Genomic DNA, 16,287 nt, shown 5'->3' with positions numbered 1-16,287 from the left:
TTTTTCTATGACAGTTTTCATCAATAACTGTTATGTTCGGTCTCTGACCCAAGGAGAATAAGAGGAAAATTTATAGAGGAAGAATTGTTGATATTATAAGTAATACTTTCCCCAGTGTTCGACTTTTCTTCTGACTTTAACTTTTATGTAAGTTCACTAACTTCACTAACTTTCATTGGATAGAAAATTTTCCCATTGTAAAAAGATGTGAATCCAGATGCGCAACATATGAACTTTCGCATGCGACACAAATGTTACACGGTGTCACAGCTGCAGGCGGTAAAAAATGTTAGTAAAAAAAAAAAAAATAACAAAAATAAAACAAAAAACAAGGTGCCTATGCTAAGCCGTTGCTGGCCAAAAGAGTGCCGAAAAGCAATACGAATGCAATAGCGGGTTGAATTGCTGGCCGTGGAACAATAACTCCCAGGTGCATCAAAGCGCATGTTTGCGGGCGCATATGTATGTATACATACATATATGCATTTCCATACATACATTTGTTTACTTGAAAAAGAAAGTACTTACTGCAAACAATATTATTAATGTTCATCAGCCTCTTGCAGCCACTTGCAGTCGAAGTGCACGCTCCTTTATGGCAAACGATCGTCAATTGTGCTCTGTTACATAGCCGCATACAATTTCGCGCTTGCAACCAACCAAAAATAAGCAAACCATTATGGCTTAATAATCAACTTCGCTGCCTCATTTACTTATTTATGACTAGCGATTATAATTCGAATGGGCGCGAAGGTGAAACGTGCTTAGGCATGGCGGCAACAATTACTCACTTTCATGCAGCGCAGAATTGCTAGAAGAAGCTGTTGGTTCGTTGATAACTTGCTTTGTTGTTATTATTTTTACGGCTGAGCAAGAGTGGCCAACACAGCCACCCAGCAGGCAACGACCGACGACGACAGGTAGATAGAGCTTGCGCATGCGTCTAATAAGTAATTGACGCTTTTAAGTAAAAAGTGAAAACATGCCGCCTGGTTCACAACAGCATCGCCAACAGCAACAACATAATTAACTAAAACTACTACTTAGCTAAGAGTAATTGTTAAAAGAGTGAGTCAGCGTCATTGTCATTAACAGCTTCATCATCAATGGAAATTTTTAATTTCGTACAACAACAGCTTCAGTGAATCTTCTTCATGTGATTACATTGATGAGGAAAATGTGACAGCCAGCAACAACAGAATGCACAAAGTACGAGTAGCAGCATCAGCGGTAGACACAAGGTGAGTTCACGATTGGTGGGGGGCTTATGTAGGAGGTTAGCTTTTGTACAATCAAGTGAAAACTGATGCGTTGTATGGCTCACACATTAGGGAGGCTCTTTTTTTTACTATTAAACAGAAGAAATTGAACCATTGGCCCAGTAGGCGATTTTAAATTAAATTGGAAACTGTTTCTGAAGTTTACCAGAAACACATCCCGGAAGAAAACTGGATGGAGAACAACCTTAGGGTTAAACGTAATCGGGGCACACCGTGCAGGGCGGCATGCTTTCTAATCGACTACCTACTTACTTTGTTATCGATTACCTACTTGTCAACCTAAACGACTATACATACATATATTCGCCCAGGCCTATTCAGCCGATATGGCCTACCGCATTACAGGCTGTTTTCCTTCGGTGTTTGTAGGAGAGCATAAAGAACAGTGAACATTAGTATAGGGACAATGGACTGTCCGCCAACCCAAACAAAACTAGTTTTGTGTGCTTGACTAGAATGAGACGGTTGCACGGCTTTGATCCCCTACCCTTAAAGTGTTCACTATTCAGAGCAGATTTTGAAGTAATCCCAGATAGTATACTTTTATGGAAGTCTCGCGTTCAAATGCAATTTTCGAAGCCTTAACATCGTTCTTTAAACGTAGACAGACCTTCAGTAATGCGTGGGCACTGAATATTAACCTCTATGGTGCAGTAAGCAGATTCTCAGTTCGCTTCAAAGAATGATCGAGGTGGGCTCTACGAGATCTTTCCCTACAAAAACAGGAGTTGCTCTGGATGCACTGCTCAACCGTCACGCAATGCCCTTATCTACGAGGAGTAGGATGGAAATCGGTGGATATATAAACACTAATGCCTTTTCAATGCCACAGGATAGTATATGTATATCGCACGTTTAATAACTCAATTCAATTCAATTTATTTGTTTTGTTTTTGCACTTAGTAAGACTAAATAAGTCTTGTGGTAGTACATCTTCTTGTAATTCAAAATAACAAAGTTGGTATACAGAAGTATTTCAAAATTCTTTGATCAAATGGAAAATAGGCATATCCTCAGTGAAAGTCAAGTTGCTCTTAACCACTACCACCTTCGGTCATCGCCTCCGTAGGCTAATTTGTGACTGGAAGGCTCCAAAAAGCTGCAGGTGGGCAAAATTCATGTTGTCCTCACTCTACAGCTACCTATCGATTGATTTCGAGCAGGATAGTTTCTCAATCGTGTACATGCACTGCTAAATCGGCGCTACAAAGTGTGACGGTCAGTGTTGCCACTTGAAAATATTTTTAAGTACCAAAATGCCTACCAAATCAGTTTCCAAACTACCAAAATTTTGTTCATCATTAAAGCTAGACTTCTTGAATTTACGGGGTTTTTAACTACAAAAATTAACAGTAAAAATTAAAACTACACATGTTATTGTTAACAGGGCCTATAAATAAAAGAATTGAAGTATTGTATATAAACTTTTGTAAAAAAATTAAATACCTTTGAGATTAATTCCATTCATATCAAACATCTTTTCTTTGTGTGTGAAAAAACAAAATCACACATTTATGCAAAAAATCCTAAATTCGTTTCACTTTGCAAATTGGCTATCATAAATTTTTCTTTCAAGGCTATAGGTAATTTCTGGTTCTATTTCAACAGCCAATCGGTCATAGCTTTGGGAAGTTAGTTTTTGCAGAAAATTGTCTGCTTAATAAAATATAGGAAAAAAAAACTAGAAATGTTATACGTGTGAGCAAAGTGAAAGCAATGTTTTGAACGTGTAAACGTAAATTAAGCGAACAAACTTTAATGCTCAATTTGGTTGTTTTTTCAAAAAATTGTTGCCTACCAAAAGGTTCATCAAACCAACCAAGCTACCAAAGGAGAATGAACCTACCAATTTTGGTCCAATCGGACCAAAACGGCAACGCTGGTGACGGTGTTAAAATGTTCCATGGAAAAATGTATGCCCAAAATTTCGTATAGATTTCTTAAAATAAGAATCATGTTTGAAATAGGTTTATGGATACAATTCCAGGGAAACTACATATTTTAGTGGAGAAAAAATTATTTTTTGAAATGCTCTAATTTCTTTAGCTTTCAGGCAATTTAAATTTATATTGAAGCAAACTTTTTCTAAATAGCTTTTTTTTCTAATCAGCATATAATAAAATGTCAGGAGTGGTGCCAAAGCCACAGAATTCCCTATTTGGATATTCTTGGCTGAAATTCTGAAATTTCTTGGTTTGGTATATTTTTATTAAGTACCATACTTTTCCAATACATTTGTATTGTGCCAAAAGGCAAGCGTCTTGTAGTACCAAACATTTTTTTTTTTTAACAATACCCATGGTTATAATACCTTCGTGGTCTTTTAGCCCTTTCCTATGGAATTTAAAAATAATATTTTAAGTTTAGCACAAATGTTTTTCGCATAAACTATGTAGTTCGACTGAAAAAATTTTGCACAAAAAATTTCAAAAACTTTCTACTTTAATCCTGAAATTTGATAACTAAAATGGAATGAAAATATTTCCTGCCAGTAAGAACAACCCTAAAGTGCTCAGGTACTCTTGTTTATTTTTATAGCTCTTTATAGTATTGGCATGAACTAAACGTTTCTACAGCTTGCCTACAAAGGTAAACAAAAACAAAAGAGCCACTGCAACATTACCGGCATGTAGCAGGTTGCAAGTTGCCGCTTTGTTGCATTGAAGGTGAAATGTTTCTATGCATCCGCATGCTATGACATACATACGAGAAATGCGTAGATACTTCTATGCGCGCGTATGTTTATATGTATGTCCAAATACGAAGTAGAGTTGATGCATCTTTTCTGTTGTTATTGTTGCTGCTTTGCCATTTATGCACTCCTCGACTGTCTATCAGTTTATCTGACTGACTCTTCTGACTGGCTGATTGTGCCTCGCATATGTATGTATGTAGATATGTACTCACCTACAAGTACGTAAGTACGTACTAAGCGATTTGCCACGGGCTAAACAATTTCCTTGCCAAAGTAAAAAGTAAAAGCTATTGCGTTGATAACAAAAGGTGCAAAGAGAAAATATGTAAGTATCTAAGTGCATGAAAATACATGAATGACTACATTATTATGCAGTTTATGATTACTTACATATATAACGGTACATAAAAGTGCTCGTAGCTTCGCTGCATGCTGTCTTTTAATACGCATGTTTTCAACAACTCTAATTTTAACCTGCATTGAGGTAAAAGAAACATTTTTATATTAATATCCATATAACCACATTCCCGTAAGAACTTAATTATAACTTTTGCGAATTTGCATGAATGAATACTTCTAGACTGCATTAAGCTTAAATTAAAAGTCACATTTAGTTAAGCACTTAAGAGAAGCTTATATTCTACAGTTGTGGCGAAGAGCGCGAGTAATTTTTATGGAGAAGGATAATTAAAAGGGATTATCCGCTAGCGAAGTCGTTCAGACCATTAATTCTAGCCTCGTTTGTGTTGCGAGCAACGGAAACGATAGTGGATAACCATATTCGATCTAGCATTCTGAAGACAACACCCCTTCCCCGTTGTCAGCAAGCAAACGGAGCTGGAAAGTCCAGGGACACAGTAATATATCAGTAGCCAACCAAAATTCGGGGTGCCTTTGAATGTGGTAAAATAGTGCTCTGTGTTCTGTGTAGAATGGGCGTGAGACAACACGACTCACTCTGTGGTGCGCAGGGCACTGGAGAAAAGAAACATGCAGCCGGCGATCTGCAACTACAGGGAGGGGCTCTTCTCCCCTTCTGTGGAGCCTAGTAGTGGCACACATTTTGGTGGTCGAATTTTAACCACCGGGCGGTCACACGTATACTGTATTTTGCAAATTTGTGGAGGACACAAGATTTAATCAGGCCAAACCTCATAAAGAGCGATGATTTCTTTTAAGACGTACATGAAGGTATTTCCTTTGGCCCGATTTGGTTGGGGTAAAACTCACTACTGACAAAGAAAAAAAAATAAATTAAAATAAAAAGATTTTTGGAGATATATACATATATACATATATTGAAAAAGTGCACTGGAGCTTATGAGTATGTCGTGCATGTAAACATATATTAGGCTGTTCGATTATAAGCCTTCTGTGTAAACCCGGTTGTCGAGTTATCGGATAAACCGGTATTCTTTTACATATAATACATGTATAACCTCAGTAACACTTACTCCAAGTCAGGACCAAAATTACAATTAGGGAGTTCACAAGGTGTTGTATACTGTCGTAAATTTTAAACGGCTAAAAATATATGAAGGGCGTTCGCATGGTACCATAAAAGTCATAGTATGAATCTTCACAATGTTAAAAAATATGTAGTTGATTGTGGTTTCAAGTCCTCCAAACATATATTTAAGCTTTTAAATGTACGACACACAACAAAACGACAGTATACAACACCTTGTGACCTCCCTAAATATGACCGCTAAAAATAGGTATAGCTTTGATAAGAAGGCAAAATTAGTCTGAGTTATTTTATATTACAAGTAAAAAGAAATTTGCGAATTCCATTCACATCACCTCATCTGGCATTTCTCTACCTAATCGATTCATTGATTTAGACAGAGTTTAATAAGCTACTACAACGAAAAAAAAAACAGTTTTAGCTTTTATTTTTATAAGTACTTTTCTAAAGTGGAGATTGTCTTTCTTTTTTTAATAAATATAATTTAAAACAAAATCGGGTAAAATAAAAATATAAAAAAGTTATATTTCCAATAATATAAATATTTAGAATATTTAGATTCTGGTATGTAAATAAACTACTTGAAAGCCCGGTTTATTCGATTGTAAAACCGGTTTACTCGGTTTGCTTCGACAAATTAAGATTTCAAATACCGGTTTGGGAAAAACGAGCCAATCACCCAAACATACATATCGTCGTTTAAAGTACAAAACCGCGTATCGTCATTCTGCAAAACCGCGTAAGTGACATTGGCTGCCAAAAACTGGATTTGCCCACACAAGCTCTTGGCTCAATCCTTATCCATTCGTCCTGAAACATACTAGCCAGAAATGCGATTGCTTTATAAAAAAGAGAACCATTTTGAAATATGAGTGTTTTTACGCTCTAGAAAATATATTCTACAACTTCACATACGCGGTTTTGCATTTTGCCGATACGCAGTTTTGCATTTTCTTGATACGCGGTTTTGCACTTTAAACGACGATATAATCTATTCATTATATTTCCTCTATGGCATACGCATCAGCAAGTGTCTGGAAATATTTAACAATAATAGTTTTTTTAGCTGCTATTCCTGAAAGTCTTCTTTGTTAAGGCACGACCACACTCGGCGACGCGACCCGACACTACACAGGACACCAAAACATTCTTTGTATGGATTCTTATGGAGCATATCGTATTAAGCGTCAGCGAAGCTACCAACTGGGCAAAAACGTCGCGTCGCGTGGTGTCCTGCACTTCAGATGCTGCGTAGTGCGTAACGACATAACATTTCATACAATATTTTTAACTTGAAGAAATTTTACTTTTTTTTTTTTGAAGAAGAAAATTTTATGTAAAGAAACATAACATTGGAGTAGAATTCGCCAAGGGTTTGACACAAATAAATTTAAAAATTTTGCAACGAACTGTCGCGCCGCTGCAGTTTCATTGTTGCGTCGCTTAGTGTGGTCGAACCTTAACAACTCATTACGCAAGAAACATTCCCAATGCATTGGAACAACACATGGAGTCAAGTTCATTTATCATTAAAAAAACACACATGTAACTGATTATAAAATAAAAAGCTAAAGTGTCTACGCGAGATCGAGAGAGATAAGTCGCCAAGCTGATCGACAATAACTACATAGAAATGAACTATTTCATGGCAAACAGCTTGACATTGTGCTGATGTGAATTTCGGAGAACGCATTGCATATGTATGTAATACATACTATGTTTTCATTTTATTTATGGGTTGCAAGCATTGCTGGGAAAGCGTACAAATAATAATGATTCCCTATTCCTCTTACTTGTCGTCTAAAGTACAAGACCGCGTATCGTCGTTCTGCAAAACCGCGTAACTGACATTTTTTGCCTAAAATTGGATTTGTTCACACAAGCTCTTAGCTCAATCCTTATCCATTCGCCCCGAAATATACTTGCCAGAATTGTGATTGCTTCATAAAAAATAAAACCATTTTGAAGTATGAGTGTTTCTACTCTCTAAAAAGTAATTTATGCAACCTCTCATACGCGGTTTTGCATTTTGTTGTTACGCGGTTTAGTACTTTAAACGACGATATGTATGTGCATACTCTAAGGGCACAATAAATAAATCGCTTGCCTAGAATATGTTGTATGTACAAATTGCCATCACCCCCCGACTGTTTGTTGGCGAATCATCGAAACACGCATGCATGTCTGGTCACCACACGAAAATAGAAATCCTGCGGGTTAACTGTGGTCTGCAGCAGCAGACGATCGTCCCTCGATTAAAGAAAGCGACAATATAACAATTACGAGTACATATTTGCTATCACACACGCACACCCACAGGCGCAGTAGAGTTGTGAATACAAATTATAAAATTTGTATGTACCCGATATGTATGAATACGTTTGCATTAGGGTTATGACTTTTTTTAGATTCAAAAGCACGGAGAGACATACGATGACCCATGGCCTAAAATTCCGGAGAAGTTATATGACTTTGTTCTATGTATACATATATATAAAAATGGTCGCGCGAATAACGGTATTTCTCTTTTTATCAACTGAAATAAAATCGACCCTTTTCGATGTTCTTAGTACACTTAAAAATGCCAAGGAAGGAATAGAATTAAGGAAAGTAGTTTCCCAAAATTTTACAAAACGTTTAAAGTCCGGATGTAGGCCAATAATAGAAAAATTTGCAGAAAATGTTAATTAAGTTAGAAGGAGTATAATAAGGGAGGAAAGAAGTAACCATAATGAAACCAAAATGCCGATGGATATATTTAGCTTAAGTTTTTAAGTTTCGGCTGCCTTTATAAAAAAATACCTACAGCGTCTACGAAAATGTTGAGATTAAGGCAAATAAACTCTCTAAATTTTCTTTTTAAACCTCTTTCACTTACTTATGTGGGTACTAAGTAGACAAATAATCACACAAAAAATATTTGTTTAAAACCATAAAATTTAAAAAACACTCACGCTGTTGTTGTACCACCCCGTGGCATTTTGTGTAAATTTCGCTCGCGCATATAAAGATCCAGGATCGTTGGTTGAATAACTTCTAAACAAGGCGTAGTATTATTTAGTTGAATAGCAATATAAATAAAAAGTCAAATTTCAATACACAATATGTATGTAACTGGTTTTTTTGTACTTTATTGCAGCACAAAATTTTTCACTTTCAATGCAATTTTCTTAAAACAAAAGATATGGGTGCAGTTTCAGACAAACAAATAGTCCAACGAGAATTTGTATAGATTGTTAATGTTTATACTTATGTATATGTACATACATGTATGTATATGTACATATGTATATGTATGTAATTGTGTTTGTTAATGGATTTCTCCAGCAATAATGTGTAACAATTTCATTAGCTTTGCACTTGACACTGCAAAAGTAATGTCAAACATACATAGATACATATATATGTACATTAGACCATGCCAAAAAAAAAATTTCCCGAGTCTAAACAATTTTTCGGAAAAAGAATGGAAAAAAAATTCCCAAGGCTGTTTTTTCATTACTCCAGTATCTATAACTATTCAAAAAAATGTATTTGCGAAATGTACACAAGTGCTGGCCGCTGTACGCGCTACCATACCGCAGGACAAACATCAAAAAACTAAAAAAAACTAAACATTTTTTTAATAGCGGTCGGCCCTTGGCAGGCAATGGCAAACCTGCGAGTATATTTATTCAGCCATGAAAAACAGCTTTTCATCTATACATATATGTACATATAATAAAATTGCAACAGACCGGTGTCTGTACATTAAAGATTTAAAAAAAAAAAATTTATTAGAACAACATGGAATTGAATGCGGCTTTCACCGATGTATTGCTAGAGGTTCAACTTAAAAAAATAAAAAATTAGAGAGTTGCCACCTGTTTGAAAATTACAGTTTAAGCAAATTCTTAAAATAAAGTAAATATTGCAATATGGTTGTCCGCAGAAAGAGATTTAAGAAGCCTTACAGTCGAAACTAATTTTATTGCAGGTTGCCACCTGTTTGAAAATTTAGTTTAATTTAATTGATAAGACAAATTTAATACTGCAATATAGGTATCAAACTGAAGAGGTTTAGGAAATTGTACTGCCGAAAATATTTTTAGTAGCGTTTCCACCTGTTTGAAAAAAGCACAAGGTCCCTCGCTGTGACAACATCAAGGTGAACGTCGTAATGGGAGGAGAAGGTCGGCCAAACACCAACAGATTGTGTAAGCGCCAATCTAATATTGTTATTATTACATAGGTATCGCAAAAAAAATATTTAAAAGGTTCGTCCATACAATTTTTTTTTTTCAAAATTGCCTTGCAAAAATTCTTTAGGCTTAGGTGTGTACGGCCAACTACTTTATTCTTAAAATGTGGTATGGTCTAATGTGCATACAAATACAGTAGCATTAATAAATATTTACTTGCACCGGAATTCGAAACTTTCTTTGATTACTGAATGAAAAATTCAATACCAAGTAAAATAAATTGAAAATAGGATCTGCAGGCGCCGAAAGTGAACGCAAATAGAGAAATACAAAGGGGCAGTTGCTACTGTCAACTGCTGAGCTAAGATCTTGCTGGGAGATAAGTTTGCGATTGCTTTATTAAACATACAAACATGCGTATTTATTATGTGCACACTGTACATATACACACATATACATATATATATATGTACATATGTACGCCTTTTTTTAGATTCCGTGACCTTTATATTAGAGCGTTTATAAAAAATATAATTTATTATTATTATAAAATATATACTTTAACATCCGCGCATATTCGTAAGATGAAATGAAAATAAACCGACAGAAATTTGCACACTACAAATAAATGTACCGAAACGCAAAGTTTGCAGCAATTCTTTATATTTAAAGTGGGATTTCCGATTGATTATTCGTTTTGTTTTTGTGCGCTAATGTTTTGTTTTGACGGCCTGTGCTTAGCCTCACAGAAATAAATAGCATCACCGACCTATTTTACGCACACCTTCGATTGTTTTATACACCCTAGGCGACAAATGAAAGTGTACACTTTGTTCTAATACAATATTCACAATTATTTTCATGAAAAATATTTTTGCATTAATTATTTATGAAAATGTAGTTCATTCTATAATGTAAGCCATATGAATCAAAGTTTCACACTTTACATAAAATTCCCAAAAATTAAAAAAAATCATACAATTTTCTACTTTTAATTAAGAATTTCTAGAAAATTTTCGAGTATGCGGTTTTGTAGATTTTTTTTCGGTGACGGATTTTCGCACTTTTTTCCATGTAAGCATGAATTTGTTATGAAATAAAATCCGGCAGACCGTCAGCAATAAAATTTCAAAAAGTCAATGCCAGTTTTTTGTAAATTCCACTAGTTATATAACAAATGAGTTTGGACTCAGTCTCCAAAAAAAGATCCCAAAAATCAACGCCGTTTTTAGCCGGTTGAACTTGGCCACAAAACTGCATTCTCGAGTATTTTTTTTTGTAGAAATTCTGAATAAGAAGTTGAAAATTTTAATGAAAATTTTTTGAATTTTTGTGAACTTTATATAAAGTGTAAAACTTTTAATTATATGGTTAATATTATAGAATGAACTATATTTTTAAAAATAATGAATGCAACAAATTCTTCATGAAAATTATTGTGAATATTATCTTAGAACAAGGTGTACACTTTCATCTGTCGTGTAGGTCTGTATGTATGTATATCATTGTGCTAATCCGCAGGTTGTTTTTTTTTGTTTGTTTTCACAAAAAATTATTTTTTTTTTGTTTTTAGCTAGACATAAATATTTATTCTAAGTATACATACATACGCACTATATACCAACTCTTTTTTTAAATCGTTTCACAAAACTATCTTAAATAAATAATTTTCCAAATAAATATGTATGTACACAAGTGCATCATCTAAGTATTTGTATTGCTTGCTATTGCTTTTGTTTTGCTTTTTTCTGTTTCTTACACTTTTTTATTATTTACTAGCAGTACACTAATTTTCCAATTTGTAGCATTTTATTTACACTTTGACTACAGCCTCCGAATCCTCCCTTAACCGCCCACAATTCAAAAAATCAAAAACCTCACTAAGCTGTCGATCACTACTACTACGATCACTTCCACCCGACCAGCGCGAATATCAAACGTTGACTAATATTGACAATCGTTTCCACAATTGAGAAGTCTCGTTGACTACATATTCGTTGCCAATTGTTTTCATATTAAGCTTTTGTTGTTGATGTTGATGCCGGCTACAATGGCGCTGTGCGGTTGTGCACTTAAAACTGCTCATTATTTTTGTAGTTGTTGTTCAACAACTTATCAATTTTACGAGTTGCAGGCACATCGTGAGCGTGAGCGTGATAACGCGCTTTTCATCAGTACTGCTAATAATTTTCTCTCAATCGCTGTATGCTGTTGAATCGCTGCAAAGTTAACAGTAGAGCTTGTGTGAAAAATCATAAATAAGCGATGTTAACAGTGCATGGTTAGTCCAAACTTCATCAAAGCTGTCGGATAAAAGGTCTTTCGCTGACAATGAGTACTTACTTCAGGATACCCTATTTTTTATCCCACTGCCACGTTTTGAGCATTAGGTGAGAACACCTCCTCTTTGCAGAGTTTGGTTCTTCTCAAACTGCATGAAAAGCAAACAATAATGTATCTATTGTTTTTCACAGCATTTGAGGTCATTAGCAGTGTTGCCATTTAAATGCTTTTGGGTTTAGCTCTTTTTATTTTAAATTGCCCCAGAAATTTGCTTACAGCCCCAAGCTTTTTTTAGCCCTTTTAAATTTGAAGCAGTTCTCCTCTGAGGCTCCAAAAATTCGTAACATAATTTTAAACATTTCTGCTGTTTGTGTGGAAAAACACATTTTCAACTGAAAGTGTGATTGTACCAAAATTGAAATCGACTGCTTTTATTAAATTTGTCAAAAGTTTAACATTTTCTGTACGATTTGGGCGCTCATATGCTTCACATTTTCGTTATAAAATTGTCCTTCGTCCTAACTTTTTAATTTTTTTACAAAGTTTATCTTATGCTTCACATTTTCGTTATAAAATTGTCCTTCGTCCTAACTTTTTTAATTTTTTTACAAAGTTCATCAACTGAAAGGAATGAAGAAAATACTGAAACTCAAAAAGTACTATTCCAATTGACAAAAAAATATACCAACGCAGTGAAGCTATATATATCTTTCGAAAGGCATCCAGAGAAAATTAGTTGCATTCTCTTTTCTGGAGTTTTTGTATGTCTCGAAAACGCTTGTTTTGGAAAGTAAATGACTCTTATTTTCACGTTTAGCGCCCCTAAATAAGTACAAACGAACTATTTTTAGCGAAGTCCTTTCTTCGTAAAACTAGTGTAATTTTTTTTACGAATTTTAAGTTCAGGATGTTTGTTCAGAATGAAAACTGTATGTGCGTATGTACCTGAACAAATAAAGCTTTGGAAATTCGTTCTAAAATAAAAAAATGTTAAATCGGTGAATAATGAAACTAGCCTTTTTCTTAGCTCTAAAATTTTTTGATTAGCCCTTCCTAGCCCTCTTTCTGCAGATTCTAGCCCTAACTGGATATTTATTATTGCATTGCACATTAGGTCAAATGATACATTTGGCTGTGCGAAAATCCAATTTCGTAAAGGCAGTTTTACATTATTTTTTGTTGCCATTCTGTAGAGAATACTCCAAAATAACAGAAACTTCACTTAGTTTTTGTAAAATAAAAAACACCGTTATACAGCAATAAACCAAAGTTACACTTTCAAAACGTTATTGATACGTTGTTTGCGCAACCGGTTTATTTTGTAAATTTCAAGTGCATTGTTTTTTTAAAGTTCGAATAACTAAAGGAAAATTTTAAATGGGGAAAAAAACTATATCTAAGTGAGAACCTATGTCCCAATTTAAAAAAGTGACTTTTTATCATTTGCTTGCAAAAAAACTGACTTATTTGCATAACCTCAAAAATTTTTCTGATTTATTTCAATTTATGATTTTATGTAAGCTTTTACAATTTTGTTAACTTTCGGCAAACAAAATGGAATCGAAAATGGATAAATTAAGATGTAATGAGTTCAATTTATTTTACTTAATTTGCCGTTTTTAGCCGTTTTCATGAAAAAAGGTTTTTTGTGGGCTATCATGCTATCACAAAAGGCAAGTTGTTTGAAGTTTGGCTGATTGGATGTTCGAAAAAAGAAAAGCCTTTTTCGGTTGTCAACCATGTTGAAAAAAAATTTGGTGCTGCTGATATTTGCGAAAGTTCCATGAAACTCTTAGAAGAAAAAAACGCGTATTTTTTGCAATTATTTATCAAATAAATATGAAAATTATGGGAAACAATTTGGAAAGGATGCTAAAATATTTATATCTGAAAACATTGCTTTCTTGCTGATGAGGTTCTTTTCGAAATCAAAAAGCCAACTGTGTCGACCATCAGCCGGATTCTAACTTTCGCTATCGCTAAAGTGCTAAAATAGGATAGCCAACCTTTTTCCGAATTTTTAGCTATCTCCAAAAATATCTCCAACATTTTTTGGTGATAAATAATCCATTTTAATGGTGATAAATAGTGAAAATGTAAGTATGTGATACCAAAAAAAATAGCAGCCTCAATTTGCATTACATTTCATCTCCTGTAGCGTAGCCGAGGCTATGTTACAAATACACTAGCGCCTTCGCAAAAAGGCAAATCCTTGAGAGAACTCACGGACTGAAATTTCCAATTTTTTTTACTCAAAGTGAATAGAGCTTTGAACATTCTTTTAACAAATTAGTTATATAAACATTCGTATTCTTTTCAGGAAGTTACCAGCGATTTTCGGTAAATGTGTCACAAAGCAGCATTTGTATTCTGAATATAAATAGATAATATCGGTGGAGAATTTGGAAATACCGAAACCTCAAGTGAAAATGAAGTGATTTATGAAGACAAACTGCTTTAGGAATCTCTCCTCAAGACATATCTGCGAGACATGTAGTAAATATTTTTCTTTTTTTAATTTAGGAATTTCGATAATGCCATAACTAATCGAAAGAAACCATTTATGTACATGTGACCATACTTATTTTATTATATAGCTCATTTTAAAGAGGAGCGGGTTGTGTATGATAAGAAAATAACTTGTGTCAAAACCAAGCTAATTGGACAATGTTTTTGAGTAATACCTAAAACATATACTCATCATTTGAACATACAAAAAAGCAATAAGTTCTGTTTTACGAAAGCCAAGTCTGCTTAACATTTTATTTACTGCCTTTACACTTGTTTTAACGTTTTCCATCTTTTTACATTAAAATAATGCAATATTTTAGCTGCTATTAATTTCGCACAGAAAAAGTAATCATTTGACCTAATGTGCATTGTAAGCAATTTTTTTTGAATACATTAAGACCAATCGCAAGAAATGTCAAACTTGATTTGCTAGTCTCATGGAGGTATGGAGTTGCCGCCATCTTGAAACAATGGGAAAACTGATAATTTAGTTAGCGGAGCATTTTTGAAGATATCAACTGAAAGTCATTTGTTATAATTTGATTTATAGAGGTCCCATTTTCCAGAATTTCAAAGGCATTAGTAATGAGAAAAGTGTTTCTATATAATTATTCTTAGCTAGCCATAGCTATGGAGTAGGATAGGTTGGGGTATCTGAGACAAGGGGCGCACTTGGACAATTGAGAAATTGCCGCTTACGAAATTACGAATGCGGTTAATTTCAATGTCCGAGAGCTCCTCAGAGTTTGTCAGGAAGTGCACTTCCAAATGTTCCCACCTTAGTCTCGCGAAGACTGGGCAGCCTAATAGAATGTGCTCAGATGATTTCACCTCATTGTCCTCTTGACAGCCGATACAGGAGGAATGAGTTAATATTCCTAATCTCTATTTCTTTGGGCGAGATACCTTATCTCTTATCATAGCTTCCCTGCAGCAATGCAGGGCAACCGACGTCTTTCTTGACTTTCTTCAATGTTTTGCTTCCACGACAGCTTCCTATCCAGGATCAGGCCAAAGTACCTGACGCTGTGGGAGAGCGGCAAGTAGATACCTTCGATCGAAGCAAGAGCGATCATCCTGGTAAACAAGACAACATATTTTTCCCATTGCTCTAGAAGGGCATTCACGACCGATATCTAGATCAGGGCTGAGAGAATACCACCTTGCTATGGATAAGCCTATTAAAAAAAGAAATATTTCATTATTATACATAAGTACTTACTTTTGCAGTAGCAACGAATTTTATTATTTAAAAATGGTTTTATGTAAACTCTGTTTTATTTTTCATCCGCTCTAACATTTATGTAAGTTATATTGTGACTTTTGCAATCTTTAGTATTTATTTGTTGGTTGAAGATTTTTTAGCGCTTTTTATTAACTTTTAATTTTTAAGATAGAAAGTCGTAACTACAACCTAATCCGCGAACAAACTTAAGTACTCACATTGTAATTAGTCACATTTTATGTAAAAGACTACGCAATAAGTCCAATGCAATATAATTTTCAACGCTATGATTAGGTTTGAACCTTAATTAAAATCGCTCTACTGTTAGTTTTTTATGTAAGTAAATTACGAAAATGTAACTAAATAATTAGTTAACAAAGTTGATGAAGCTTAATATGCACTTGTTTAGTCTTCGTTTTGAAAGTTAATGGAAATTTTTATATTCAAAGCGGAAACGCGAAAAATTAACCGAAGTTTTTTGTTTTAATATATTGGCCACAAAATGTATTTTAGTCACTATTTCAAATATATATTTCCTTACTTTAAAGACTCTAAATCAATTAGTTTATCAAAGAAGTATCTATCAAGTGCTTCTAGTCAAATTGCATCCAAGTCAATTAAGCAGTGAGCCGTTGTTAATCGCA

At 34.4% G+C, this 16,287-nt stretch overlaps 1 protein-coding gene across 6 annotated transcripts in view; it reads right to left on the bottom strand.

Annotated features, from left to right (window-relative positions):
* Positions 1-16,287, bottom strand: part of LOC118742464 (probable ascorbate-specific transmembrane electron transporter 2) — a 122,982-nt gene that overhangs the window by 50,280 nt on the left and 56,415 nt on the right. The window contains exons 1-3 of one of the 6 annotated variants that reach the window (XM_036474556.1): positions 11,444-11,533; positions 9,860-9,862; positions 8,398-8,479 (exon numbers count right to left, since the gene is read on the bottom strand). The exons of 2 other annotated variants lie outside the window; for them this stretch is intronic. In XM_036474556.1, the coding sequence (XP_036330449.1) occupies positions 8,398-8,447 (50 nt within the window). In that variant the 5' untranslated portion in view covers positions 8,448-8,479; positions 9,860-9,862; positions 11,444-11,533. Of the gene's footprint in view, positions 1-8,397; positions 8,584-9,859; positions 9,863-11,443; positions 11,595-16,287 lie in introns of those variants that run through there. 3 more of the 6 variants (XM_036474554.1, XM_036474552.1, XM_036474555.1) reach the window with 3 other exon arrangements.

Source organism: Rhagoletis pomonella, unplaced genomic scaffold (assembly GCF_013731165.1).
Source record: "Rhagoletis pomonella isolate Grant_MI unplaced genomic scaffold, Rhpom_1.0 Rhpom_scaffold_00007, whole genome shotgun sequence".
Classification (NCBI taxonomy): Eukaryota; Metazoa; Arthropoda; class Insecta; order Diptera; family Tephritidae; genus Rhagoletis; species Rhagoletis pomonella.
Note: the sequence above shows the minus strand (reverse complement) of the source record. Positions and strands in the feature narration are given on the sequence as shown.